This window comes from Astatotilapia calliptera, chromosome 11 (assembly GCF_964374335.1).
Source record: "Astatotilapia calliptera chromosome 11, fAstCal68.1, whole genome shotgun sequence".
NCBI lineage: Eukaryota > Metazoa > Chordata > Actinopteri > Cichliformes > Cichlidae > Astatotilapia > Astatotilapia calliptera.
The window spans coordinates 36,871,660-36,899,359 of record NC_137432.1 but is presented as its reverse complement, the minus strand read 5'-3'; the positions used below and the strand labels follow the sequence as shown (position 1 = coordinate 36,899,359).

General features: G+C 39.8%; 3 protein-coding genes and 1 long non-coding RNA gene across 8 annotated transcripts in view; 1 reads left to right on the top strand and 3 right to left on the bottom strand.

The window, feature by feature from the left end:
- Nucleotides 1-2,671: 2,671 nt before the first annotated feature.
- Nucleotides 2,672-18,181, bottom strand: LOC145431977 (apoptosis-associated speck-like protein containing a CARD). Of its 2 annotated transcripts, none has more exons than XM_080308546.1 (3): nt 17,823-18,181; nt 17,174-17,206; nt 2,672-3,371 (listed from the first exon to the last, which is right to left on the bottom strand). In XM_080308546.1, the coding sequence occupies exons 1-3, from the start codon at nt 17,926-17,928 to the stop codon at nt 3,112-3,114; spliced, it is 399 nt and encodes a 132-aa protein (XP_080164672.1). In that variant the 5' UTR covers nt 17,929-18,181; the 3' UTR covers nt 2,672-3,111. The 2 variants fall into 2 exon arrangements, with proteins under 2 accessions (XP_080164672.1, XP_080164673.1); XM_080308547.1 differs by lacking the exon at nt 2,672-3,371 and adding an exon at nt 14,949-15,344 and having other exon boundaries at nt 17,823-18,103.
- Nucleotides 18,182-18,566: 385 nt separating this feature from the next.
- On the bottom strand, nt 18,567-22,812 carry LOC145431978 (apoptosis-associated speck-like protein containing a CARD). Its single transcript, XM_080308548.1, has 4 exons — nt 22,689-22,812; nt 22,459-22,488; nt 22,046-22,087; nt 18,567-19,477 (listed from the first exon to the last, which is right to left on the bottom strand). The coding sequence occupies exons 2-4, from the start codon at nt 22,475-22,477 to the stop codon at nt 19,218-19,220; spliced, it is 321 nt and encodes a 106-aa protein (XP_080164674.1). The 5' UTR covers nt 22,478-22,488; nt 22,689-22,812; the 3' UTR covers nt 18,567-19,217.
- Nucleotides 22,689-27,700, bottom strand: part of LOC113031663 (uncharacterized) — a 36,849-nt gene continuing 31,837 nt past the window's right edge. For 2 of the 4 annotated variants that reach the window (XM_080308542.1, XM_080308543.1), the window contains exons 11-20: nt 27,469-27,512; nt 26,626-26,911; nt 26,073-26,116; nt 25,496-25,769; nt 25,066-25,115; nt 24,904-24,977; nt 24,513-24,727; nt 24,147-24,400; nt 23,733-23,862; nt 22,689-22,818 (exon numbers count right to left, since the gene is read on the bottom strand). In XM_080308542.1, the coding sequence (XP_080164668.1) occupies nt 23,785-23,862; nt 24,147-24,400; nt 24,513-24,727; nt 24,904-24,977; nt 25,066-25,115; nt 25,496-25,769; nt 26,073-26,116; nt 26,626-26,911; nt 27,469-27,512 (1,319 nt within the window). In that variant the 3' untranslated portion in view covers nt 22,689-22,818; nt 23,733-23,784. Of the gene's footprint in view, nt 22,819-23,732; nt 23,863-24,146; nt 24,401-24,512; nt 24,728-24,903; nt 24,978-25,065; nt 25,116-25,495; nt 25,770-26,072; nt 26,117-26,625; nt 26,912-27,468; nt 27,513-27,700 lie in introns of those variants that run through there. The other 2 variants (XM_080308544.1, XM_080308545.1) reach the window with 2 other exon arrangements.
- Nucleotides 24,501-25,499, top strand: LOC113031669 (uncharacterized). The gene is made up of 3 exons (XR_003273763.2): nt 24,501-24,590; nt 24,674-24,905; nt 25,220-25,499. It is a non-coding gene; the product is annotated as an uncharacterized LOC113031669 (long non-coding RNA).

The following is a 27,700-nucleotide window of genomic DNA, read 5'->3' as shown; positions in this document are numbered from 1 at the left end:
CAGGAAGTGGAATCCTTCACTGCGCACATTAACGCTGTGGATAAGAACATCGGGTTCACCAGGGAAGACACAAAGGACAACTGTTTGCCTTTCCTGGACTGCGCTGTGCACATTGAAGGGAACGGCAAACTCAACATCGAAGTTTACCGGAAGCCCACACACACGGACCAGTACCTCCTCTTTGACTCCCATCACCCTCTGAAACACAAGCTTGGAGTAATCAGGACCCTACACCACCGGGCAGAACATGTTCCCTCTAAGCCTGAAGGAAAAAAGAAGGAACACACACATGTAAAGGAAGCACTCAAAACGTGCGGCTATCCTAAATGGGCGTTCTTAAAGTCAGCAAAGAGGCACAGAAAAGAAGACCAGACACCAGCGAGGGAGGATAAGAAGGACAGACGCAACAACATTGTCATCCCCTATGTAGCCGGTGTATCAGAGAAACTCAGGAGAGTTTTCTCCAAGCATGACATCCCAGTGTATTTCAGACCCAGCAACACGCTCAGAGAGAAACTGGTTCACCCGAAAGACAAAACGCCAAAACACAGACTTAACAATGTGGTGTTTGCTGTACAGTGCAGCGAGGAATGCTCAGACCTCTACATCAGAGAGACCAAACAGCCACTTCACAAGCGCATGGCACAACACAGAAGAGCCACCTCCACAGGACAAGACTCAGCTGTCCATCTGCATCTTAAGGATAAAGGACACACTTTCGAGGATGCCAATGTTCACATTTTGGACAGAGAGGACAGATGGTTTGAAAGAGGAGTGAAAGAAGCATCTATGTCCACTGTGAGCGACCATCTTTGAACAGAGGCGGGGTTTACGACACCAACTCTCTGCCATCTATAACCCAGTTTTGAGATCCCTCCCAGACGCCTTAACGCCCACTCACATCCTGGGCCATCTGACCTCAGGAATTCGCATGATAAGGTGGGGTCAGGTTTCACAATGAACTCACCCGAAACTCTGGCTGATTGGGACCCACACCCAGTTTCACACCTTGGCTCAGGCGATTAGAGGATCATCAGGGGGCCCTTTTGTCCCTCTGTGGGGGGAAACTCCCACTAGGTTTATATCTGGGACTCTCCACCATTTGACCTTAGAACTGAAGAAGCTTCTCGGATGAGAGGTGAAACGTCTTCAAGCAACTTAAAGAAGTCCAGACGCTTTTCTTTGCAAGCTCCTTTGACTATCTGGGATAATAAATTTCATATTGCATGCATATATGTCTACCAATTAAATCTGGCCTGAGGTCTGCCATGTTTTAAATTCAGTTATTTCTCTCAGAAATTTGAGATCAAAATTACGACTGTGTTACCTTTATACTGTCACTAGTTAGTGCAAAAAGCTCAATGGGACATAGAAACCTTTAAATTAAATTCCATCACCTGATATATATTCTCAAATAATATCAAAGCTTTGAAAGCTGTTTACGGTCAGAATTTTTTGAAAACTGTAATTGTAAATAAATTCAAACAATTGAGCTTCTCTCTGTGTTAAACATAAATATAAACAGCGGCTTGGACAAGGCATAGAAGCCAAACAGGTTCTCCAAAACCTGTGTTTGAAGTCTGGGTCTGCTGCTCTAAAAAATTAATATACATAAAGCAAAATGTGTCAAATTAACCAACATGTTAGCTGTAGGGACTGCTGCTGCAGCACCGTCAACAGCAGTACCAGCATAGTAACAAGACCTCACACTCACAGTAGGCGGCTGTTGATAGCACCATCCATGGAGAAGTGCAACTGATAAGAAACCAACAACAACTTCACTAGCCTAATTAAAAAAATGGTTTCAATATCAGTGATCAAAACAAAATTAAATATATACATACTATATATATGTGCATAATATTATATCTTATTTCATTTGTTTGTTTCACTCAGAAAAGCAAAGAACATGTAATCAGTTATGAGGAAACGCATTTCAAAGATGCACAGGTCTCAGTAAAAGAGATATGTGAACAAATGAAGACTGAAGCCGTCGTACTCGACCAGAACAGGGTGCAAACCAGAAAAGAGGCTGATATTGATGGAAATGCGCTGCCTACCGAGATGGAGAGCCTTCCCGAATTCCCCAAAGCAATGATAACTTCCTTGTATCCACAGAACGGAGTTCCAAGCTCGAGTGAATAAATAACTACTTGATATCTTCAGTGGCACAGGAGACGAGTGGACATCATATTTCTTGCAATGATGCAATAAATGACTTTGCCTCTAGAAAAACTAGAAAACAGGTTCAAAGAAGAGGGAGGAGAAAAGTAGAGTTATGTTTGATTCCTAAACCGTGTTTGATATCTTGTTTTGGGAAGCTCAGGTAGATATTATTGGCTCATCATTCAAACCCTTTTTACTGCAGACAGGCACAGTGCAATACTCATTACACTAGAATTTAAAATCTGACATTTTACTTGATGCCAGAGGAGAGTCCTGAGGGTCGTTTTACATTTAAAAATGCAAATTTAAAAATATGTACAGTTTGAATATAGATACAGTCACCTATATAACAAATTCAAATCAGCTGCAACAAAAGGCTAATACACACATTAATGAATCAGTAATTAAGGCCAGTGACATCATGTAAATGATCCTGATTTCATTTTAGGTACTTTAGGTGAAGTCTGATGCTCAAAGCTTTGCAGATTAATTACAAAGTAAGTTGATTGAGGAGGATCGTGACTTTATTTGTTTAGCCAGTTTCAAAGGTCAATTTATTAAATTCTTTTAATTCTTCGAGTTTAATTCTGGTTTATTTTTAAGGACAATAAATGTTTGCTATATATGTTTTACTTTATAGAAGATAATGAAATCTGAAAATAAATTTATGACAGTTTGAGTCATGGATAAAAACATGGCTGATGACATCGTCAGTTCATCTTTAAGTGATACAATTTACATTTTTAATATAAAAAAATTTAAATATCCAAAGTGTTTCATGTAAAATGGATCAATTAAAGGAGAGTCACTGAGGAGCAAAGGCACCACATAGCAGAACAATTTTCCACAAAGAAAAGACATCTCCACCTTTTTAATGTAAACATGTTATGTTCAGGTAGATCGTGTACGTTTGGTCTAAAAATGTGGTTTTTTTTCCCAACACATTTACTTCTTTGAAAGGTCTTCAACGAGAAATTTCTCATTTGCCAAAAGGCTTTCATAGAAGATGTCTTTGCAGGCTGCACTGGCTTTCAGGGGACCACTGTAGAGCTCCCTCATCCTGTCCTGAGAGGTAGGCAGAGCTCTAATTTTGTCATATTGTTCTTGGTCGATAACTTCCTTGTCTTGGAGCTCATCCAAAATGGGTGCGATGTTGCTCACTCTCTGGATCAGCTGGACTCTGTGTTTATCCACAAAATGCTTTCCTGGAGAAAAAAGGAAAGAAATGACAATAAAAGTTTACGGTTGTTTATCATGTGAACATTTTATTAGCTTTATTCTCAGCTTTCATAACAAAATGCTTTAAAAAAATCACACTTATTTCATAATTAAAATTAATTAAATGTTAAAAATAGAACATAAATGATGTCTGTAGGAGCCATATGAGTTGTTCCTTTTTGACTAAGTGGGTTGGTTTAAATGGACTCACTGTATTGGTGCACAGGCGTGTGGGGCGTGTTTCATGGGTGTGGTAGATGATAAATGTGGTTGCACTCACCTGTTTACAGCACCTGATGTTGATGAGCAGAAAGGTAAGGTGAGCATGAGGCAAAACTTTCTGTTGACCGCAGCTTGAATGATTTTGATGTATTTTAACTGGAACTTGATGGTTTATGTATATTTATGCACTAATTGATGCCATAGGCCAAGTTGTAGTTTGGTATAGTAGTTAGTGCAGTTCTTTGTGAGTAGCAGTTATTTGTTTGTGCAGTCTGTGCATTTGTTTAATAGTTAATCCCACGTGCTGATTTGTATATTGGACAGCTGCATGTGGAATAAAAGAAGCAAATGGTACAGAAGTGTATTTTATGCTTTTATTGTTGCACGTCATCTGTATCCTCATGTTTAGCCTGCCACGGCCATAGTTGGAAGAGCCACAACAAATTGTCAACAGAAAAGTTTATAGGTTTTATTGGATTGTTTATATATAGATGAGTTTTATTGGTGAGAGTCTTATGGTTTGCTGTTGCCTTTGTCCACGCAGCTTTTAGATTAAGCCTTTGGCTACACAATACAGATTTCTTTCAGGAGTCTTATTCCCCTGTTAGGTTTCAGCAGTACAGCTGCACAAGGCGTTGTACTGATTTGCTTTCTAGTTATTGTGCATCAGGCGGCTGAAGCCATTGGCTTGGGAGTACCGCCGCAGTTTGTGTTTAAGACAGTTTGTCTTCCTCACAGCTGACGGTATGGAGGTACATAAATACCCACCGCTAGTATGTACAGAAGACTAGGTTGAGTTAGTTAGGTTTAATAGGCAGATAGAGGGGGATATTGCTCCTGTTAATTGTGTGTGTCCAAGGTTGATTGAAGGGAATGTCATCAAGTTGATGTGTTGGGATGAGGCTGTGTGGCATAGGTGCAGTTCAGCGTTTGGATTTTGTAATGTTTTGAAGAAAAATGGAGACACACCAATTAATACAATGTGGTGATGTGGATGGAAAGAAAAGACAGCCGAAATCGACTGCTAAGGCTTTGGAGAATCAGATTGAAAGGCTGCAAACAGAACGTCATACTAAGATTAATAAAATTAAAAAGGTCGTAAAAATTATTAAAGAGTTAAAGCAATCTGAGGATAATGTTTCCACTGTTCAGGCTCAGTTAGAGAATTTGTCTGTTGCTTAATGAGGCAACTCGTCTGCATGAAACCTTGCTTCCTTTGCTTCCTCAAGAAGAGCAAGAGAAACAAACTGCTTGGTTTATAAGTGTGAAAGCACATAATACTGAGTTTGTGGAAGAGATAAAGAAATGGCTTCGTGATGCAAAGGGAAACCCTCAGAGTAAAAATCAGGTGTCTGAGCTTGATTTGCCACATTTAAATCCACCTGGTGTTGAGTCTTCTGATGTATTACCTGCTGGAAATGGTTCTGGTGCTTCTAGGCACACCGGGAATGTTGGTAAAGGTGCTGCGATAGATGATGTTAATCCAAGTGATAGCGTCTCTAATGTTGCAAGCAGAAGTTGTAGGAAAAGTAAATCATCACTCAGTGGCTCAATGGTTTCATCTGCCTTGTCAGCACGCATAATGGCAGAAGCTGACATGGCTGCCCTTCTTGTTCGACAGAGGTTGTTGAAAGAAAAGCATGCTTTGGAAGAACAAGAAACACAGCTTAAGAAAAGAAAGGAGCTGCTTGACTTAGAAACTGAAATAGCAGCTTCAGCAGCAGAGGTGAATGTTTTAAAAGTTTCTGAAATGTCCCGAGTCTCAAGTGCGGTTAATGGTAAATCTGATGGAATGAATTCGTATTTAGAACGAGAGCAGGGGCGTTTGGGCGTTTTAAATCCTAACGCTCCTACGTTCAAACCTGTTACCAGAGCCCCAGGCCCACCAGAGGTGTACGAAGACCCCAAACCTCCCTCCACCCGCTCATGTGTAGTGTTGCTGTGTCCTGTTCTAAAGTGCTTTTAAAACATGGCAGGGCATGGCTTCCTGCCAGAGAGCAGCGAGTGTCAGCACGGCCCCTCTTGAGAACCCTCAATGTTTACATGCATTTAAAATTCAGAGGTGGCGCCAGAGGTGAGGCTGGACGCTGTATAGTGTGTCCACCCCCACAGCCCTATATGTATGTGTGAGTAATGTGGATGTCTAAGTTGTGGAATAACATTTTATGGCCCGCAAGATCATTTTATATAGATTTATTATTATTGTTATGCATGCCCCGGCGATATGGGGTCCTCAGGGACTAGTAAAGCGCTATACAAATACAGGCCATTTACCAATTCAGCAGACGTTTGTCACCAGAGCAAAGCCACAAACTGAAGCTGTTGTGAAAGCAAGTTCTATTGTAGCAGAGGAGCCAAATCAGCCCGGCCATTTACCGAGGGAGAGTTTCTGAAGAGCTGCATGATGAAGCTGTGCAACGTCTTGTGTCCAGACAAAACGCAGATCTTGGCAAATGTGAGCCTGAGCAGAAATACGATTGCTGATCGGGTTGGTGAGATGGCCACTGATTTAAGAACACAGTTGTGTGAAAGAAGCAAAACCTTCATTGCATACTCTCTTGCTGTGGATGAAAGTACAGACATGATGGACATTGCACAGCTGACCATCTTCATCCGTGGAGTGTAAATATTGAACATTAAATCAATGCACGGGACAACGACAGGAAAAGACATGTTTGAAAAGGTATTTCAAAGTGTAACCGACATGAAACTGCCTGGGACAACAGATGGAGCGCTGGTGTTGTGCAGGATGTAGGATCTAGTAAAGATGCAGGAGAACTGTACGGTGAGTTAACAGCATATCACTGCATCACTCACCAGGAAAGGCTGTGTGGTAAAGTCCTAAAAATGGAGCATGTAATGATCACCGTAACACAGACCGTAAATTTGATCTGAGCTAAAGGTTTAAATCAGCGTCGATTTCAGTCTTTTATGTGGGAAATAGATTCAGAGTTTGCTGACATTCCTCATCATACAGAGGTCCGCTGGTGGGCCCGAGCCACCCAAAGAGCTATCCAGTCTAATTGATTACATTATGATTGTCATTCTGCATCTTACTGAATAAAAGCTGAGCTCTGCACAGAGAGGATGAGGGAATATGTTGAGAACAAGTTTTGGTATTTTTAACTATTTACTTACTTGTTGGCTCTGAGCTGCTGTCTGACAGCTGCTGAGTCAGATCTGTCATCTTCATCTCCTTTAAAACCTCCATGGTTTTCTTTACTGACTGTTGGCCATAAGCCTGTAACATTAAAAACACTGTGTCCTGCGGGTCTGCCACCTTCAGCAACCTCCATGGGACGGCTGAGTTATATTTCCTCTTGAGGCCTTTCTTTAAGTCCATGAGCTCGCTGTCACTCAGATTCCCCAGTGTCTCTGAAAGCAGCTGAATGAGAGACTCCATCGTTTCTACCTGGCAAAAACAGAGGTCACATGACAGACATGTGCAATTCAAATGGTTGTTCCACCTCTGATTAACAGAAAATTGTTCAGTTTGTTAAAGGAAGATTCATTTTCAACATGATACTTTTCAAAGCCCGAAAATACAACTTTTCACCTCTGACCCATTTTCAGGCATGAAAGTTGTCTTTTATACTGCCATGACTGAACTTTTGCAATCCTTCTTATCCACTGCAAACCTATTGCAACTATTATATCATGATGAGATGCTGTGGGTGAGGACACGTTCAAGTGCAGCAGTAGAGACACCACAATGTTTGGAGCAGGGGCGATTTTAGCCCATTTTCGGGGGTGCTGAATGAATCAAAGCACCCCCAAAGATTTCTTACTTTTTTTGACAATATTTGCTGTTTGTGTGACACACTGCTAAAAATATAAAAAGCATACAGTACTTGGTTGAGACGTAACATTTTAACAACAAAAGTATAGATAACCCCTCCCCCCTCCCAAAATGGTTTGTTCCAGCTCCCCCCTCCTCTGGCTCTGGCGCTCTTGCTGCCAGAGCGATGGTGGCTGAGACGCAGGGGAGTGGAGGTGTAAGTGCCTGGCTTAAAACAGGACATATTAGCTGCATTTAACCTTCAGTTGCTCTTTATATAGTTAGGTAGGAGTCAGGCCATGTTTCTTTTTAGCTGAAAAACATTACACCAGGCAAGGGCGTAGATTTGGTTTTGGCATTGGTGGGGACGGATGATTCAACCACCGAACCCTGCCCTGTTTCTTTTTTTCCCCTTTTTGTCTTTGCTTCTTGATAAAAGTAGAAGTATACTTGCCTACATATGCTATTCTACATGCTTTTAAACCATTTAAAATCACAACTCATAGTTTTATATGTGAATGATATAATGTTAAATTACTATTAAACAAATGACTAAGTATTTCAGGCTTTAGTTTACTTCAGCCATATTCCATATAAATCAGGTATCATACAAAAATAAAAATGGCTTCAAATACAGTCATGACAATAAAAGAATATGACTTTAAGGACTTAACAACATTACTTCAGTTATAGCACACCAACATCTCTGATACATTAGCACTAAGGGAACACTGAATGACCTGCTGGTTTTTGTCCATAAAACTACTCATCTAAGATTACCACAAAGTAAAAGATCTCTCAGCAAGATTATGCAACATTTTAGGCACTATTGCCCCGATCAAGTCAGTGAGCTGAGATTTTCTATTCTAAACATGAACTACTGTTACAGCAACATGGACTACTGGTGTCCCACACAACTCAATGTCCACTGTGTGAAGCAGCCAAACACAGGCCTGCTCCTCTCGTTAACTGAGATAAACTGCTGGCATGTTTGTTTTACATCTATACTGTCCAGTCTCTCCTGGTGGACACACAGCAGCATTGTTTAATCTCATTTGAGTCATTGTTGACCGTAGCCAACTTTTTAGTCCTCTGAGAGCACTGAAGCTTCTTTCAGCCTCAGTACCTGCGTTTTATCCTCAGATTAAAATTATTATTAAGTGCCTGATGTGCCTCATGTTTGGCCCTGGCTCTTCCCCTCTGACTGCACTAGGACATATTGCCACCTGATAAAATAACACATTGATTTGTGCCATATAAAACGTGAGACGTGTCAATTCAGATTCTTTGTCAAATACACTAATGAATCAATTTACATCAGCAGCCTAACAATTGTCATGATAATAAATACTATTTAATCTACAGCACCAAATCATCAGTCAGTCACCTGTGAGCTCACCTCTCCACCTCTGTCTGAGCTACAACATGGCAGAGCTGCCTCTGTCACCTGATCAATAACAGTGAGACATTCCACATACATGCAGTCACACATGTGCTTCAAATACAGTCATGAACCAACAAGTCATCATCAAATTTCACCTGTGATCTTGTATCACCATTGCTCTCTGAGCTTTGTGTTGGTTCTGCTGTCACCTGACAAATAGGACATACATGACAATAAGAATAAAATGTGGAGCTGCTTCAGTGTTTCTGTGACTTTGTGCAGATCTTGACTGATCAGTAATGTTTGTAGGCTGAGTGCATTTTTAAAACAATGTGTGCAAACTGCACTACAAGGTGGATATTTGCAAAAGCATGACTTCCTCATGACATTTTGTCTCAAAAATTAACCCTATGAATACGTCAGTGCCATTAGGATGTAATTATTGTGTCACCAACATTTTAACGTTAGACATATAATTCTAACAGCCTCTGTAAACTAATACTGTTCGAGGCTGCTGTTTTCTCTGACAGTTTCAATCAAAATTAGAAATGCTGCTCTGAGACTGAGAGAACTAATAGTGCTGCCTGTTGTGCAGTTAGTTTCCAAAACACGTTATTCATGGTTACATACAATTTTAGACTGATGTGGGCCAAAGCCTAGCACAGCCTGTAACGTTATTGTGACGGACACATTTTATGAGTTAATTTGGCTTTAAGTGACTTGCAGGTTTCTTTGAAAAATACTTTCTTATATCCAGGTTCTTCCTTTTTGCTGCCATCCTCCTCTCCTCCTGGCAGCGCAGGCTTGCAGCTGCTAAAACTAAACAGAGCTCCCTGAAAGGCTCAGCCAATCACATTGGCCATATTTGTCACATGAGGTAGGACTCCAGTAGAGAACGTAATTTAACCCTTTCTGCACCGCTGGGTGAATGAGACGCTGACAGATCTTTTTTTTTCTTTTCTTTCTATCGGGTTTGATTTTCTTTACTCGAATAGATCAAATTATTGGTGGGGACATGTCCCTTCCGTCCATGCCAAATCTACGCCCTTGCTCCTTAGACTATCTGGGATAATAAATTTCATATTGCATGCATATATGTCTACCAATTAAATCTGGCCTGAGGTCTGCCATGTTTTAAATTCAGTTATTTCTCTCAGAAATTTGAGATCAAAATTACGACTGTGTTACCTTTATACTGTCACTAGTTAGTGCAAAAAGCTCAATGGGACATAGAAACCTTTAAATTAAATTCCATCACCTGATATATATTCTCAAATAATATCAAAGCTTTGAAAGCTGTTTACGGTCAGAATTTTTTGAAAACTGTAATTGTAAATAAATTCAAACAATTGAGCTTCTCTCTCTGTGTTAAATATAATTCCCCAAAGCAATGATAACTTCATTGTATCCACAGAAGGGAGTTCCAAGCTCGAGTGAATAAATAACTACTTGATATCTTCAGTGGCACAGGAGACGAGTGGACATCATATTTCTTGCAATGATGCAATAAATGACTTTGCCTCTAGAAAAACTAGAAAACAGGTTCAAAGAAGAGGGAGGAGAAAAGTAGAGTTATGTTTGATTCCTAAACCGTGTTTTGGGAAGCTCAGGTAGATATTATTGGCTCATCATTCAAACCCTTTTTACTGCAGACAGGCACAGTGCAATACTCATTACACTAGAATTTAAAATCTGACATTTTACTTGATGCCAGAGGAGAGTCCTGAGGGTCGTTTTACATTTAAAAAATGCAAATTTAAAAATATGTACAGTTTGAATATAGATACAGTCACCTATATAACAAATTCAAATCAGCTGCAACAAAAGGCTAATACACACATTAATGAATCAGTAATTAAGGCCAGTGACATCATGTAAATGATCCTGATTTCATTTTAGGTACTTTAGGTGAAGTCTGATGCTCAAAGCTTTGCAGATTAATTACAAAGTAAGTTGATTGAGGAGCATCGTGACTTTATTTGTTTAGCCAGTTTCAAAGGTCAATTTATTAAATTCTTTTAATTCTTCGAGTTTAATTCTGGTTTATTTTTAAGGACAATAAATGTTTGCTATATATGTTTTACTTTATAGAAGATAATGAAATCTGAAAATAAATTTGACAGTTTGAGTCATGGATAAAAACATGGCTGATGACATCGTCAGTTCATCTTTAAGTGATACAATTTACATTTTTAATATAAAAAAATTTAAATATCCAAAGTGTTTCATGTAAAATGGATCAATTAAAGGAGAGTCACTGAGGAGCAAAGGCACCACATAGCAGAACAATTTTCCACAAAGAAAAGACATCTCCACCTTTTTAATGTAAACATGTTATGTTCAGGTAGATCGTGTACGTTTGGTCTAAAAATGTGTTTTTTTTTCCCAACACATTTACTTCTTTGAAAGGTCTTCAACGAGAAATTTCTCATTTGCCAAAAGGCTTTCATAGAAGATGTCTTTGCAGGCTGCACTGGCTTTCAGGGGACCACTGTAGAGCTCCCTCATCCTGTCCTGAGAGGTAGGCAGAGCTCTAATTTTGTCATATTGTTCTTGGTCGATAACTTCCTTGTATTGGAGCTCATCCAAAATGGGTGCGATGTTGCTCACTCTCTGGATCAGCTGGACTCTGTGTTTATCCACAAAATGCTTTCCTGGAGAAAAAAGGAAAGAAATGACAATAAAAGTTTACGGTTGTTTATCATGTGAAAATTTTATTCACTTTATTCTCAGCTTTCATAACAAAATGCTTTAAAAAAATCACACTTATTTCATAATTAAAATTAATTAAATGTTAAAAATAGAACATAAATGATGTCTGTAGGAGCCATATGAGTTGTTCCTTTTTGACTAAGTGGGTTGGTTTAAATGGACTCACTGTATTGGTGCACAGGCGTGTGGGGCGTGTTTCATGGGTGTGGTAGATGATAAATGTGGTTGCACTCACCTGTTTACAGCACCTGATGTTGATGAGCAGAAAGGTAAGGTGAGCATGAGGCAAAACTTTCTGTTGACCGCAGCTTGAATGATTTTGATGTATTTTAACTGGAACTTGATGGTTTGTGTATTTATGCACTAATTGATGCCATAGGCCAAGTTGTAGTTTGGTATAGTAGTTAGTGCAGTTCTTTGTGAGTAGCAGTTATTTGTTTGTGCAGTCTGTGCATTTGTGTAATAGTTAATCCCACGTGCTGATTTGTATATTGGACAGCTGCATGTGGAATAAAAGAAGCAAATGGTACAGAAGTGTATTTTATGCTTTTATTGTTGCACGTCATCTGTATCCTCATGTTTAGCCTGCCACGGCCATAGTTGGAAGAGCCACAACAAATTGTCAACAGAAAAGTTTATAGGTTTTATTGGATTGTTTATATATAGATGAGTTTTATTGGTGAGAGTCTTATGGTTTGCTGTTGCCTTTGTCCACGCAGCTTTTAGATTAAGCCTTTGGCTACACAATACAGATTTCTTTCAGGAGTCTTATTCCCCTGTTAGGTTTCAGCAGTACAGCTGCACAAGGCGTTGTACTGATTTGCTTTCTAGTTATTGTGCATCAGGCGGCTGAAGCCATTGGCTTGGGAGTACCGCCGCAGTTTGTGTTTAAGACAGTTTGTCTTCCTCACAGCTGACGGTATGGAGGTACATAAATACCCACCGCTAGTATGTACAGAAGACTAGGTTGAGTTAGTTAGGTTTAATAGGCAGAGGGGGATATTGCTCCTGTTAATTGTGTGTGTCCAAGGTTGATTGAAGGGAATGTCATCAAGTTGATGTGTTGGGATGAGGCTGTGTGGCATAGGTGCAGTTCAGCGTTTGGATTTTGTAATGTTTTGAAGAAAAATGGAGACACACCAATTAATACAATGTGGTGATGTGGATGGAAAGAAAAGACAGCCGAAATCGACTGCTAAGGCTTTGGAGAATCAGATTGAAAGGCTGCAAACAGAACGTCATACTAAGATTAATAAAATTAAAAAGGTCGTAAAAATTATTAAAGAGTTAAAGCAATCTGAGGATAATGTTTCCACTGTTCAGGCTCAGTTAGAGAATTTGTCTGTGTTGCTTAATGAGGCAACTCGTCTGCATGAAACCTTGCTTCCTTTGCTTCCTCAAGAAGAGCAAGAGAAACAAACTGCTTGGTTTATAAGTGTGAAAGCACATAATACTGAGTTTGTGGAAGAGATAAAGAAATGGCTTCGTGATGCAAAGGGAAACCCTCAGAGCAAAAATCAGGTGTCTGAGCTTGATTTGCCACATTTAAATCCACCTGGTGTTGAGTCTTCTGATGTATTACCTGCTGGAAATGGTTCTGGTGCTTCTAGGCACACCGGGAATGTTGGTAAAGGTGCTGCGATAGATGATGTTAATCCAAGTGATAGCGTCTCTAATGTTGCAAGCAGAAGTTGTAGGAAAAGTAAATCATCACTCAGTGGCTCAATGGTTTCATCTGCCTTGTCAGCACGCATAATGGCAGAAGCTGACATGGCTGCCCTTCTTGTTCGACAGAGGTTGTTGAAAGAAAAGCATGCTTTGGAAGAACAAGAAACACAGCTTAAGAAAAGAAAGGAGCTGCTTGACTTAGAAACTGAAATGGCAGCTTCAGCAGCAGAGGTGAATGTTTTAAAAGTTTCTGAAATGTCCCGAGTCTCAAGTGCGGTTAATGGTAAATCTGATGGAATGAATTCGTATTTAGAACGAGAGCAGGGGCGTTTGGGCGTTTTAAATCCTAACGCTCCTACGTTCAAACCTGTTACCAGAGCCCCAGGCCCACCAGAGGTGTACGAAGACCCCGAACCTCCCTCCACCCGCTCATGTGTAGTGTTGCTGTGTCCTGTTCTAAAGTGCTTTTAAAACATGGCAGGGCATGGCTTCCTGCCAGAGAGCAGCGAGTGTCAGCACGGCCCCTCTTGAGAACCCTCAATGTTTACATGCATTTAAAATTCAGAGGTGGCGCCAGAGGTGAGGCTGGACGCTGTATAGTGTGTCCACCCCCACAGCCCTATATGTATGTGTGAGTAATGTGGATGTCTAAGTTGTGGAATAACATTTTATGGCCCGCAAGATCATTTTATATAGATTTATTATTATTGTTATGCATGCCCCGGCGATATGGGGTCCTCAGGGACTAGTAAAGCGCTATACAAATACAGGCCATTTACCAATTCAGCAGACGAAGCTGAAGCTGTTGTGAAAGCAAGTTCTATTGTAGCAGAGGAGACAAATCAGCCCGGCCATTTACCGAGGGAGAGTTTCTGAAGAGCTGCATGATGAAGCTGTGCGACGTCTTGTGTCCAGACAAAACGCAGATCTTGGCAAATGTGAGCCTGAGCAGAAATACGATTGCTGATCGGGTTGGTGAGATGGCCACTGATTTAAGAACACAGTTGTGTGAAAGAAGCAAAACCTTCATTGCATACTCTCTTGCTGTGGATGAAAGTACAGACATGATGGACATTGCACAGCTGACCATCTTCATCCATGGAGTGTAAATATTGAACATTAAATCAATGCACGGGACAACGACAGGAAAAGACATGTTTGAAAAGGTATTTCAAAGTGTAACCGACATGAAACTGCCTGGGACAACAGATGGAGCGCTGGTGTTGTGCAGGATGTAGGATCTAGTAAAGATGCAGGAGAACTGTACGGTGAGTTAACAGCATATCACTGCATCACACACCAGGAAAGGCTGTGTGGTAAAGTCCTAAAAATGGAGCATGTAATGATCACCGTAACACAGACCGTAAATTTGATCTGAGCTAAAGGTTTAAATCAGCGTCGATTTCAGTCTTTTATGTGGGAAATAGATTCAGAGTTTGTTAACATTCCTCATCATACAGAGGTCCGCTGGCTGAGTTGGGGAAAAGTTCTCAACAGAGTTTGAGCTCAGCAAGGAAACCTGTCAGTTCATGGACATGGCATGTATGATGCGGTGGAGGCATTTCAAGTGAAGCTGTCACAAATGCACCAGTGCAACCTGCCTCACTTTCCCTGTTGCCGAGTAATGTTGAACAAAGTCGGCGCACTTTGCTCGTCTACATGCGGCTCCAACCTTGTGTTTGCTTTCATTTATTTTTTCTGGGTTTTTTGGCAGCATGTTCATATTTCTAATTTGCATAATTTTGACAGGATATATTTTTATGGAGAGCAAAATATAAAATAAATAAAATACAAAGTTAGTTTATTTTTTTAAGTGCATTTATTCTGGAATAATTATTAACAACAGAGTAAACGTTCGTAGCCTGTATGATGTCACCAGGTCCAAATTATAACCAGTGTTTTAAATCCGCCCACTATGATATTAAAGCATAAAACAAAGAGTCTGATATTTCTTATGTTTACATCAGAAACAAAAGGCCAAAAGGCTTTCATAGAAGATGTCTTTGCAGGCTGCACTGGCTTTCAGGGGACCACTGTAGAGCTCCCTCATCCTGTCCTGAGAGGTAGGCAGAGCTCTAATTTTGTCATATTGTTCTTGGTCGATAACTTCCTTGTATTGGAGCTCATCCAAAATGGGTGCGATGTTGCTCACTCTCTGGATCAGCTGGACTCTGTGTTTATCCACAAAATGCTTTCCTGGAGAAAAAAGGAAAGAAATACAATAAAAGTTTACAGTTGTTTATCATGTGAAAATTTTATTCACTTTATTCTCAGCTTTCATAACAAAATGCTTTAAAAAAAATCACACTTATTTCATAATTAAAATTAATTAAATGTTAAAAATAGAACATAAATGATGTCTTTCACTTTTTTCATCCAGACATTGAAACATTATTGTGTTTCCTGAATTTCCAAGAGTCAAGTTAATGTTGCAGTTTCCTCTTTTATTACAGAGAATCTAGTGAGCTGGTTTCACTCGCTGCTGGATGCTTCATTCACATCTTTTAGCCGACTTTCAGAGGGTACTTCACGTGATCTTGGTTGTCAGCCATGGGGGGTCCAGGTTTTTTTAGACAGACAGACCCATCATGATGAGCCCCCACAGATTTTTGTCTCAGCCCAGACCTGTCCTGGGTTTTTAGCAGCAGCACTCCTGACTTTGGGAATGGTTGCTTTAGTTGTTGTTTTTGGATTGTGCAGAACAGACTGTGGTGCTCATGGTCAAGGTTACATCAAGGGCAGCAAACACCAAATTAAATTTAAGGTAATGATACTGAATTCCACCTTAACAGCAGCTTCATTCTTCATACTAAAGAACACTGAGGCAATCGTTGATTCAGTGCCATATAAATAAAATTGAATTGAACTGATTGAATTGAATTGGAAATCAGCCATCACAGCTCATGGAACATCTGCTTATAAGCCTGCTGAGTTCAGTTGGCTAAATCCACAAATAGTAGCAGCGTCGGTCAGCTGATCATAACCTTTACACAGAAGCCACCTGTGCTCACAAGAGAAATTATTATGATTTATTTTTGAGTGATTTCTGTCCTCATGCTGCAGCACCACAGCCGAACTTAGGGTTTAGTGATGTGTCATTCACAAACGAGCCGACACAAAGAGCTCATTCTTTGTAGCAAATGACAAAAGCCGACTCTTCAGCCTCAACCACTCAGCCCTGCCGAGAATCCATGCAACCAGCAGCTTTGATGGGCACACCGTGTGACCAATGGCATGCAGGGACAGATAAGGATCAGACAGTTATGTGAATAAAGGAACGGGGCGAACAGCGAGTGTAGTGGTACGGACCAGGTACTCAGAGCACCACAGAAAAGTGAAGAAACAAGCAAAAATGGAAAAGGAGCAGCATCTGGCTGCATTTCATTGATTTTGGAGACCAAACAGCTGAGAGCAGACTCTTTAAAATCAGGAGCTGGCTAAAATGATACTACTTTTTAGACTGCAGGAACACCACAAAGCACGTCACCAAAGTCTCAAAGACTTGTGTAGCAGCCATAATTGAATGTATTGAATTTTGATGATCACTGGGTTTTTATTTGTTTGGTTGTTATGGGAGTCACGTGGGTGCTAGCGGTGACATAGATGGGCGTTGTCAGTCTGTCATTCACTGGTTTTGATTTTGACAGAGAGGAGGGCTGGGTAGCCGTAGTTTTTGTTGACCGCTGCACAACATGTTTCGCTTCGTTATATTAGAGCCTGTGACGTTGTAAGAGTCTGAATCAGGAGCCGATGACATTACTCTGTAAACTCTCAAAGCACTTTAATAAACAAGCAAACAATTCCACCTCTCGCATTATTGCGTAAAGTTGACAGCGCGTCAGGCAAATAGGCAGGCTTCATCCCCGGCCTCTAGCGACTGTGGAAGTCGCTACAACTTGTTTTCATTTCTGTGCCTCACAGTGCACACATCTTTTTTTTTTTTTTTTTCATTACTCTTGACCTCAGGCTAAGTTATAGTTTGAGTCAGGATCAGTTACAGGGAGAGGACTTCATGCTGCACCTACCGTCTGCCATTGTACATCCACCAGATGCTGCAGCTGGAACAAGCAGAGGGGAAAAACTATTGATTAATACTGATGATGATGATGTTTTACACTGATAGAATATAAACAACTTCCTTCTGTCCACAGGATGAAGGGCTGCTCAGATTTAAAACTGTGCACCTTATTTGTTTCCAGTTGGTTGAAAACAATAAACGATGGGCTGATGCACCAGAAAACATTAAAACCAACTAAATCATGGCTCTTCTTTAGGTTATTAATATTTGGCTCCACTGGACATACATAGATAAGCTCATTTCAGGATTAGGTTATCTTATCTTTTCTTTATTTTATTCGATCTATTGCTAATAAAACATTGCTAATAAAAACAGCACGCTGCCCTAGTAACCAATGTGCTGATTACAACTGTGAGAATAGCTGAGAAAATGTTCCCCCTTCAGACAGACTTTTTTTAAACAGTTTTGCTTCCGTTTTAAACTTTATTTGTTGTACAGATGTGCGGATACGTCAGCGGTCCTTCCAGTAGTTGCTCATTATTAGGTTTCGCTCCGTACGATACAATAATCTAACACTCAGTCTTCAAACCCTGACACCGAGCTAGCGCAGCGGTTTGTGTCGGGTTTAAAATATGAATCTAATCGCAGATTCTTACCTCTGCGCTGCTGTCGATTTGTTTCAGGATCTCCAGAACCACCGAAGCGCCTCCTCCGCGGTAAAGTCTGTGACCTCTTCCCTTCTACTTCCTCGTTTTTTAACATTACGCGCGCCTTTTTCACGTTTTCTCTGCAGTCCAGAAGCAGATGATTTCAGACCATATGTTGTGCCAGAGTGATTCATTCAGTGTTTCGTTTTTTAGGTACTTTGGGTGAAGTTTGATGCTCAAATCTTCACAGATTAAGTTGATTAAGGAGTTGAAAGTGTTTGTTTAGCCACTTTGAAAACTTCCTAAGACCCGAGCGCTTGATTGGGACGTGATGAATGTGAAAACAAAGAATTATCTTTTTACCTAATTTTGCTCTACAATGGCCTGATATTCACATATGAGCACATTCGTTTTAGATTTCGATAGAACAGTGGCAGTATAACGTCCCCGTAAGTGGATATCAGGCCCTTGTAGAGCAAAATTTAGTAGTGTGGTCGAGACAACCCAAAATGGGATGTCCGCATATCTGGACAACAAATGCAAAACATCATTTAAAATCTTGTGCAGAAATTGTTCCCAGTGTTTTACCATCATATTTTTTGAATGAATATTCTGATTTTCTGCCTCCCCCGTCCCTCCATAATGTACACTGCATTATTATTTGAATAAATCATTTGATAAAAATGAAGATTTTATTTCAAAGATTAAATTATAAAACGTTTTAATTAATCATCAAAATGAACAAGAAAAACATGAGTTTAATTTTGGTTTATTTTTTTAAGGACAGTAAATCTTTGTCACTATGTTTCAAGTTACAATAAGATGATGACATTGAAAAAGAGATTAATGAGGCTTTGGATGATTTATGGATAAAACTCATTCACAGCTTCACGGCCCCGAGGATTCATAGTAATGAGAAAGGTACCCCTCTGCGTCCTTATGAACGCTCAGGATTCTTAATTGAAGCACTCCCCTTTTTATTCTCTTCGCGGCCCTAACCCTAGCATTAACCATCACCTTACATTTATCAATTTCAACCCGCTCTCACGCCTGGGAACGAGCAACATAGCGACGATTTGTCACATATATGTTACGTTTTGGGATGAGAACGTGTTTGGATAAAAACATGGCTGATGACATCGCTGATTCATTTTTAACATATATAACATTTACATTTTTTAATATAAAACTTTCAAATATCCATAGTTTTTCCTGTAAAATGGATCAATTAAAGGAGCCACTGAGGAGCAAATGCAACACATAGAACAGTTTTTACAAAAATGTAAGTGTAAAATAAAACCCCCACAAAGAAAAGGCATCTAAACCTTTTTAATGTAATCATGTTATGTTCTGGTAGATATTGGTAGATCTATATTTGGTCTAAAAACTGTTTTTTCAACACATTTAATCCTTTTCACTGAGCTCTTTAACGAGAAATTTCTCATTTGCCAAAAGGATGTCATAGAAGATCTTTTTGCAGGCTGCAGCTTGCAGGGGACCACTGTAGAGCTCCCTCATCTTGTCCTGAGTGGTAGACAGAGCTCTAATTCTGGTATAAGTTTCTTGGTCGATAACTTCATTGTCTAGGAGCTCATCCAAAATGGGTGCGATGTTGCTCACTCTCTTGGTCAGCTCGACTCTGTGTTTGTCCACAAAGTCCTTGTCTGGAGAAAGAAAAGGAAAGAAATTTAAAAAAAAAAAGTTAAGGGTTGTTTATCATCTGAAGTTTTTATTCACTTTATTCTCAGCTTTCATAACAAAATGCTTTAAAAAAATCACATTTATTTCATAATTAAAATTCATTAAATGTTAAAAACACATTCGTTCCTTTTGGTCGACTATTTAAAAAGAACATAAATGACATCTTTCCTTTTTTCATCCAGACATTTAAAGATTATTGTATCTAGTTAATGTTGCAGTCTTCTCTTTTATTATCAGGAATTGAGGAGCTGCATGAGAGTGCATCTGCTTGGCAGTTTCAAGGCCTCGGGCACAAAGGTGAGAAGTAACGAAGTACAAATACAAATGTATTTTACCCGAGTCTTATTTTTTCTGACTACTTTTTACTTTTACTCCCTGCCTTTATAAACAAATATCTGTACTTTCTACTTCTCACATTTTCTAAACCGGCTCGTTACTTTTGCTTTAACGCATTTTAGTCGAGTTATTATTTCGTCACTGCCAGCCTCCAAACATCCAAACGATTTAAACCTGAAGAGAAACACGTGGTAGGCGGTCCTGTTCGATTATCATTCACCAGAGGATGGTGAATGATAAAAAGAGAAAGTGCGACTGCCTCCGTCAAGAGCCAAGAAAGAGATACAGACAAAGGCAGTTACAGGGAGGCGAGTCTCCCCACCAGCAGCTTAATTTCTGGTGATTACTACTAGGGTAATACTCTACAGTAAAACAGACCCCAAACCTTTAAACCAGTCCAGTATCTCCTGTATAAGGGGTCATCTCAGCTCTAACACAACATAAATACTTATTATATATATATATATGTAATATATGTAATTCTCTAACCTGCAACGTGGCCAGAAACTGGATGACACGTTTAATGTAAGAAAAATTGGAATATGGACGCTTGATGTCATTGTTTGATGCATCAGAGTTTAATAATGAGCTGTGTCATCTGATTAAACAGGTGTAGCCGTCATGTCTGAGATTTGGTTTCAGACCATTTCAATGCAATTTCAGAATAATGTTGAAAAATATGTTTTGAAATCTGGAATAAGCTACGTTCAACTGCGCCCTGCCATACGGCTCACTGCAGATGTTTGATTTGGCAGTTTTACAGCCGATACCCTTCCTGACATAACACAAAGGGGGATTTGTGCCTCTGACTGGAATCAAACCAGCATCCTTTCCTCTCCAAGTAAACCATACTTCTGTTCTATGGAGCTCTTTTCTAAAACCTTTCTGTAATAAATGGTGCCATTTTGTTTCTTATCACAAGCTGATACCTAACAGCATCAGCTGTCACGATCCTGGGTCATTTGACCCAGCATTTTGAGTTTTCCTGTGTTTTTGTCATTTTGTATTATGGTTTGTGTTCAAGTTCACTTAGTGTTCTATGGCACCGGTCCCCAACCTTTTTTGCGCCACGGACCGGTTTATGCCCGACAATATTTTCACGGACCGGCCTTTAAGGTGTCGCGGATAAATACAACAAAATAAAACCAGTACCGGTACCAAAAAAAAAAATTTATTCATAACACACGTGAAAAGACCCAGGAAAACAGAGTTAACGATAAAAACGATAACAAAATAACGCTGAAAACCGACAAAAACCCTGAAAACCAGACATTTCACACCTGAGCCGGGTCCGAGGCCCGGGGGTTGGGGACCGCTGTCCTATGGTGCCTAGTTATCCTGTTTTTAGTTTCTACCCTGTTTAGTTCCTTGATTATTTAGTAGTTACTCCTTGTGTCGTTGCCCTCTCTGTGTCAGTTTATGTGTTTGTTCTCCTGCCTTGTTTTCCCTCCTTGTGTTTTTTTATGGATTGTCAAAATTCACAACAATATGCTAACTAAGCTTTTAACCTGGACCTTTATTGTCAACTTTGATCTTGGGCGCCAACAATGAAGGTCAAGGTCAAACCATAATCACGTAAAAAAACAACATATCCAGTAATAGGTCATATGAGAGGGCATGGTAAGGGATGTACAGCACACTTTGTATTTTTTCAGTTCACAATGATGCCATAAAGTTTTGACAGCTTATAGAAGCCAAAGTTTTCAGCCAATTCTGCTCCAATCACATGGGTAAAGATAATTAAATACACCATCTTAGTATGTAATATCTCAAGGTCAAAGGTCACAGGTCAGGGTCCCACGATATAGGAAAAAGCTTTAGTTTCTATTTAATCATCTCAAAAATTTAAAGCAACATATTAGTCATTGTGGAACATCAACACTTTCTTCGTTTGAGCTCTTTAACACAAAAAGGTTAATAAACTAGACTAGATTTCCATATTAACAATGCTGACATCAGCATGTTGTAGTAACAGCTGAGGTAGATATGTTTAATAAAAACAGGCTGATGTCATCATGTTGTGACAAAAACATCATAAACATCAAACTTTTAGTACAGCCCTTGCTCTTAGGGGGAGTTGTGCTCTCTGAGTGCGCCTGCTTACTGTGCAGTGTCTACACTTGGGTCCTCTTGTCAACAACTGCAACAAAATCCTTTAATAAGAAGACAGCAGAGTTGATATATGTTACCATTACCTGAAGTACTGACACCAGATGCTCCCCTTGAAGCTCCTGAAGCTGTAAAGACATTTTTTTAATTGTGTGTTAAATGCACCAATTTAATTAATTTTCATTACAAACAAAGAAACAGATCAAATTGTCTAATATAGACACATTTGCCCTTAACTCACTCTTCTTAGTTTTAAATGACTCACTGCTGATCTGTTTAATTCACTCAGTGTCTGAAAAGTCTGTTTGTCATTACAGACGAGCTTCTAAACTGAACAGTCACTGATGCCAGGAATGTTTTAGCAGGACCAACACAGTACAAACTATTATGTTAAACAGCATTCGACTTAACTCTACGAGTTAAAGCTACAGCAACACATTTTATGTTATGAGTGAAAGCAAAGAATTAGTTTGAATACTCTTTAAGTGTATTTTCTTACCTTCAACATAACCAGACATGGGATAGTCATCTGGAATTAAAGGAAAATCAAAATATGAGTGTTTGATATTGTTGTTTGATGTGCTGCATTCAGGGACCAAAGATTATGAAATAGCAGAGAAACAACACGTTCACATTGCTGTTGCTCTTCAATTTGCAGTCGTCAAATAAAAGGATGAAAGTTTTCCATTACACTTTGTGTACATTGTATTATTTAACAGAATAACTAACCTTGATGAACATCACATGTCCAGACTGGTTCATCATTATTTGAGTGCAGGAGTGTAAGCCTGAGTTTTCTGTCTGGATTCTCAATGAACACTTCATAGAAGTTTATCCTGTTATATCTGAAGGTTAACTCCTGTGGGGAAAAGTGTAAAAAAAAAAACACACACACACACACACACACACACACACACACACACACACACACACACACACACACACACACAGTAATTTCAAACGTGATGTTCAAAGGTTTGCAATATTTCAAACAGCTCAACAAACACGTCCATATTGTTTCTGTGCAGAGTGAATTACAATCTGTCTGCTCGTCCTTTTTACATTTGTATTCATCACTGACTCTGTACGTGATGTGTTGCTGAAGCTATCCAGTTATTTCATATTCCAGAAAGCTCATCACTGTTCATCACACTGCTGCCCTTCTGACCCGGCCCCAGATAAGTAGAAGAAAAAGCATGGATAGATGTATGTAAAATACATATTTTGTGCAGCTTTTAACCCACTAAACAATTTTCATGGTTTAGTGGGTTAAAAATACATGCTTTGGTTATAAAAGTGTTTGAAGATTGTGGTGATAACGTGGTAATAGCTCAGGTGGCAGAGCAGGTCAGCCACTAATCAGAAGGTCGGTGGCTCGATCCCAGGCTGCCTCCTGACTGCATGCCAAATATCCTTGGGCGAGATACTAACCCCATGTTTGCCTACTGGTGGTGGTCAGAGGGCCCGGTGGCGCCAGTGTCCGGCAGCCTCGCCTCTGTCAGTGCGCCCCAGGGCAGCTGTGGCTACAATGTAGCTGCCATCACCAGTGTGTGAATGTGTGTGTGAATGACTGAATGTAGTGTAAAGCGCTTTGGGGTCCTTAGGGACTAAGTAAAGCGCTATACAAATGCAGGCCATTTACCATAATGTAAGAACAGCAGAAAGCGTTCTTAAAAACAAGCTTCGGACATGACTGAAATGTTTGAGTAGAGGTTTATCCACACATACAATGAGGGGCTAGATCTCCTCAGCAGAGCTTTTTACAAACTGTACCTGTGGTTGAATTTCTGCTGTTTCCATGTCGGCTCTGAGGCTGAAAGTACGCTCAGGTTGCAGGTACTTGTCTGGGTGTGGTTTTTTTGATTCTTTTGTATCCATCTGAGGATTCTTCCTTGTCTATTCCCTGTTATCAGATGATATCAGTCATCAGCAGCTGAAGATTTTAAAATTCAGTTTGGATTTAAAATCGCAAAATAAATTCATGATGAACTCTTAGGATAATGATCATTTTAACTTATTACACTTTTATCATTGAGTTTGCAGTCAGTATGATGTCATATTTAAAAATAATGGTCAGTGTGCCCAGATAATATTTTTCACCTTGTGTCTAGTATAAAATATAAAAGCAATCGTACTGTGACTTTCTTTGCCTGCACTGATCCTAATACATTGAATCTGTTCAGTTACCTGTTCCAGAGCAGGATCCTGTCGGATTGGATAGACGTGGAGTTTAAGAAATGATGTGTTGGGTTTATAGTACATCAACGTGTAACAGCTGATTTTCAAAGGAAAGAATAAACGTATCAGAGCCCCTATTAGAGAGAAATGTGGTTCAGTTAACTTGACATGTGTTGGTGTGACCTCAGACACTTTTTCCACAACATCTCCACAGTCATCTATGTGGACGACTGCAAACGTGTCCAATATGTCAGGGATGTCATCTGCAGGAGAACACAACAACACAAACATGGTGAGAAGAACAGTTTATAACAGTTTGTGCGCTCACTGTCAGAAATGTCAAACATCTGAAAGTCTTCCTTCATGTCCTCTTACCGATGCAGATCCAGTGTGGCAGGTGAACTTCATTTAACTTCCCAGCAGTGACTGTGACGTCCATCAGAGGACCTGCAGGCATGTATTGTCTGCTCTCCATCCTCTCCATGTGTCCCTCCCAAGATCTAAACTGGTACTGAAAGCTGGTCTTTCCCTTACAGACCCAGCGCAAGCCCGACACTCTGCATTCAAAGTGTCCTGCTGCAGACTGAAGGCTGAAACAGGAATTAAATACACACTCATGAAGGAACAACAGAGTGAATGGAAACACAGAGAGTAGTCGTGTGAATCGGATGCAAAATGAAGAATTTCCTCTGGGAATAAATCCAAAGCTGAACTGTTTCCTGTAGTTCCAGTTTGCTGTGCTGCAGCATTCAGGAAGTTGATTTACCTGTAAGTTGGAGCCTCGTCTGCATCTGTACTGTTCACCTCAGGTTCAAGTTTAGTCCAATCACTGCAGTCCTGCTGCAGAGGACAGTCTCTTTAGTCAATAAGTACACATGTTTATAAAGAAAGAAACTTTAGCAATAAATGGATGAATGGAAGGGATTACCGTCAGGCTCTGACAACCTTCAAGCTCTGAACTTCTTTCAGTTTTTCGTCCTTGTTGAGACACAAAGAATTCAAATGAATGATGTTATGCTGACATATAAAATCATCCTCTAACTGTCCACATGTTTGCTGTTTGATCACTTTATGCTGTGCAGTGCTGCTTCAACATCAGAACAACATGTTCAGCAGGACGTGCAGCTGAGTGACGTCTAAGATGATCAAAAGCTGATGAATTCAAATATTCTCACCAGTGATGTCAGAACAAGACAGAGACAGAGAGAAAGGTTGGATTCAGCTCTGATGATTTATGCAAAGTTATTTTTGTACGTCTGTTGTTTCCTGTTTATTTTAATGTTTGTTGATTAGAAGTTGTTTAAACAAGTTTATTGTAAATTATGAAAATCTGTTTATTAAACTTTGTTTGGTCTCACCTGAGCTGCTCTCTGACAGCCTCAGCATCAGATCAGGTCTGTTCATGTCTGTTAAAACCTCCATGGTCGCCTCCACAGACTGATGACCAAGTTTATCCACCATCAGATTCACAAGGTCTTCTGTTCTGTTTTGACACCGGTAACTCTCCATTTGTGGCAGGCTCATCTTAAAGCACGTGAACGGCAGCAACTGCTTGAATTTCTTTAGATCTGTTTGACTAAATTCATTCAGTGTTTCCAAGAGAATCTGTCTGACAGCTTCCTGTTCTTTTTCCTGTAAAACCAAAACAATGTATTAAGTTACTGTAAAATATCTGTTGGACGATTTAAAGATTTATTTTTATTTAATTTCCAGAGAAACTGTAGTAGAAATATCAAATATTCATTAAAAAAAGATGTCTTCATTAATATTTATATGTTTTAGAATAATCACTGAAGAGACAGCTGGTGATTTTGATATTTACTTCACTCTCTTTATGAACTGCAAAACTTCAAGTTTCATAAGAAAACATTATTTCATTTCTATCAATACTAAAAACTATTTTTTTTGTAAAAGCTGAGTTAAAGTCACACTCACTCTCTTCAACAGTGCAGCTCCATGTTCATCCACAGAGTGTTTCTCTGAGGAGGAAAGACATTTACCATCAACTCTGAGGATTCAAACATCATCACACATCCAAGTAGAATCAGCCTTCAGACGACACAGATGATTTAAAAGAGAAAATCATGTGAAACTAAATAAAATGACATAAGAACCCAACAAAGAAACCCTCCATCCTGTCCAACCAAAGTAACTGGGGGTTCCCAGCTGTGATAATGAGAGAGGGTACACCTGTCCACCTCAGGTTTTAAACAGACAGACAACCTTTCACACCCACATTTAATTTAGAACCAGCAATAAAGCCAACAAGCATGTGTTTGGACTGGAAACCAGAGCACTCTGAGGAAAAGCATGCAGGCACAGGGAGAACATGCAAACTCCACACAGAAAGGTTCCAGCCAACCAGGAGGCTCAAACACACAACCTTCATGCTGTGAGGACACAGTGCTAACCACTGCACCACCATGACACCAGCAACACAAAAACCTGTTGATGACACAGAGTTTACACTCATGCATGTTGGTCTTACCTCTGGATGCTGAGCTGCTCTCTGGTAACTTCTGCACCAGATCAGTTCTGTTCATGTGCATGAAAACTTCTCTGGTCACCTCCACAGACTGATGACCAAGTTCATCCACCATCAGATTCATTATATCTGCTCTGACTAATGATCGATTCAACCTCCACGAGAAGAATGACAGATTCCTCCAAGGAAGGATCGTCTGCAGGTGCTTCTTAAATGTCTCGAGCTCCTCATCACTCAAATCATTCAAAGTTTCTAAAAGCAGATGTTTAACAGCTGCCATTGTTGCCATCTGGAACAATAAACACAATCACGGGGTCACATATTTATTTAGCCAAACACAAGCATCTATTTACTAGTTGTGGTACGTTTATGAAAAAAATGAAGAAAATATAAAACTGTGATCCACTTTTATGGGTTTGAATACTTTTTCTTTACAGGCTGCAGTTCTTCTCTCACTGTGCAGATAAAAACTGAAATATATCCATCAAGAATCTTTCCCTGATTTCACATCATCTTTCATTCTTTATTAATATTTGTAAGTAGAATAAAGTTTCCTGTTTAATCTGAAAGTGTTTGATGTTTTCAGATTTCTCTGTCCTGTTGAAGAGTCAGGACAAATGTACATGCTGACACTTCCTCAGCTCATCCTCAGTGGTAAAGACATCCTGACATTAGTGTTGCAGAAAATTACTGCTGAAGAAGTCAAACTGAATGAAGCTTCAGTTTGTCACAAACATCCAGCAGAAATCATGAGAAAAATGACTCAACATGAGAACTGATGATACTTTAGTCCTCTGACTTTCAGCCTGCTGTCTTGTACTGAATCAGAGATGTGACATGACTCACTTTGTGGATCAGTGCAGAGCGTCGTTCATCCACAGAGTGTTTCTCTGAGGAGAAAAGTGCTCAAAGTCACTCATGACAAACACATTTAACAACTAACTGACAATTATTCAGGAAATATGACTTTGGAAAAATGGACAATATGCAGAATTACACTGAAACCTCCTCAGCAATAATAAACAGTATGAAGGAGTCATTTTTACTCCTCCTCACAAAGTATTTGGATTTAATCTGG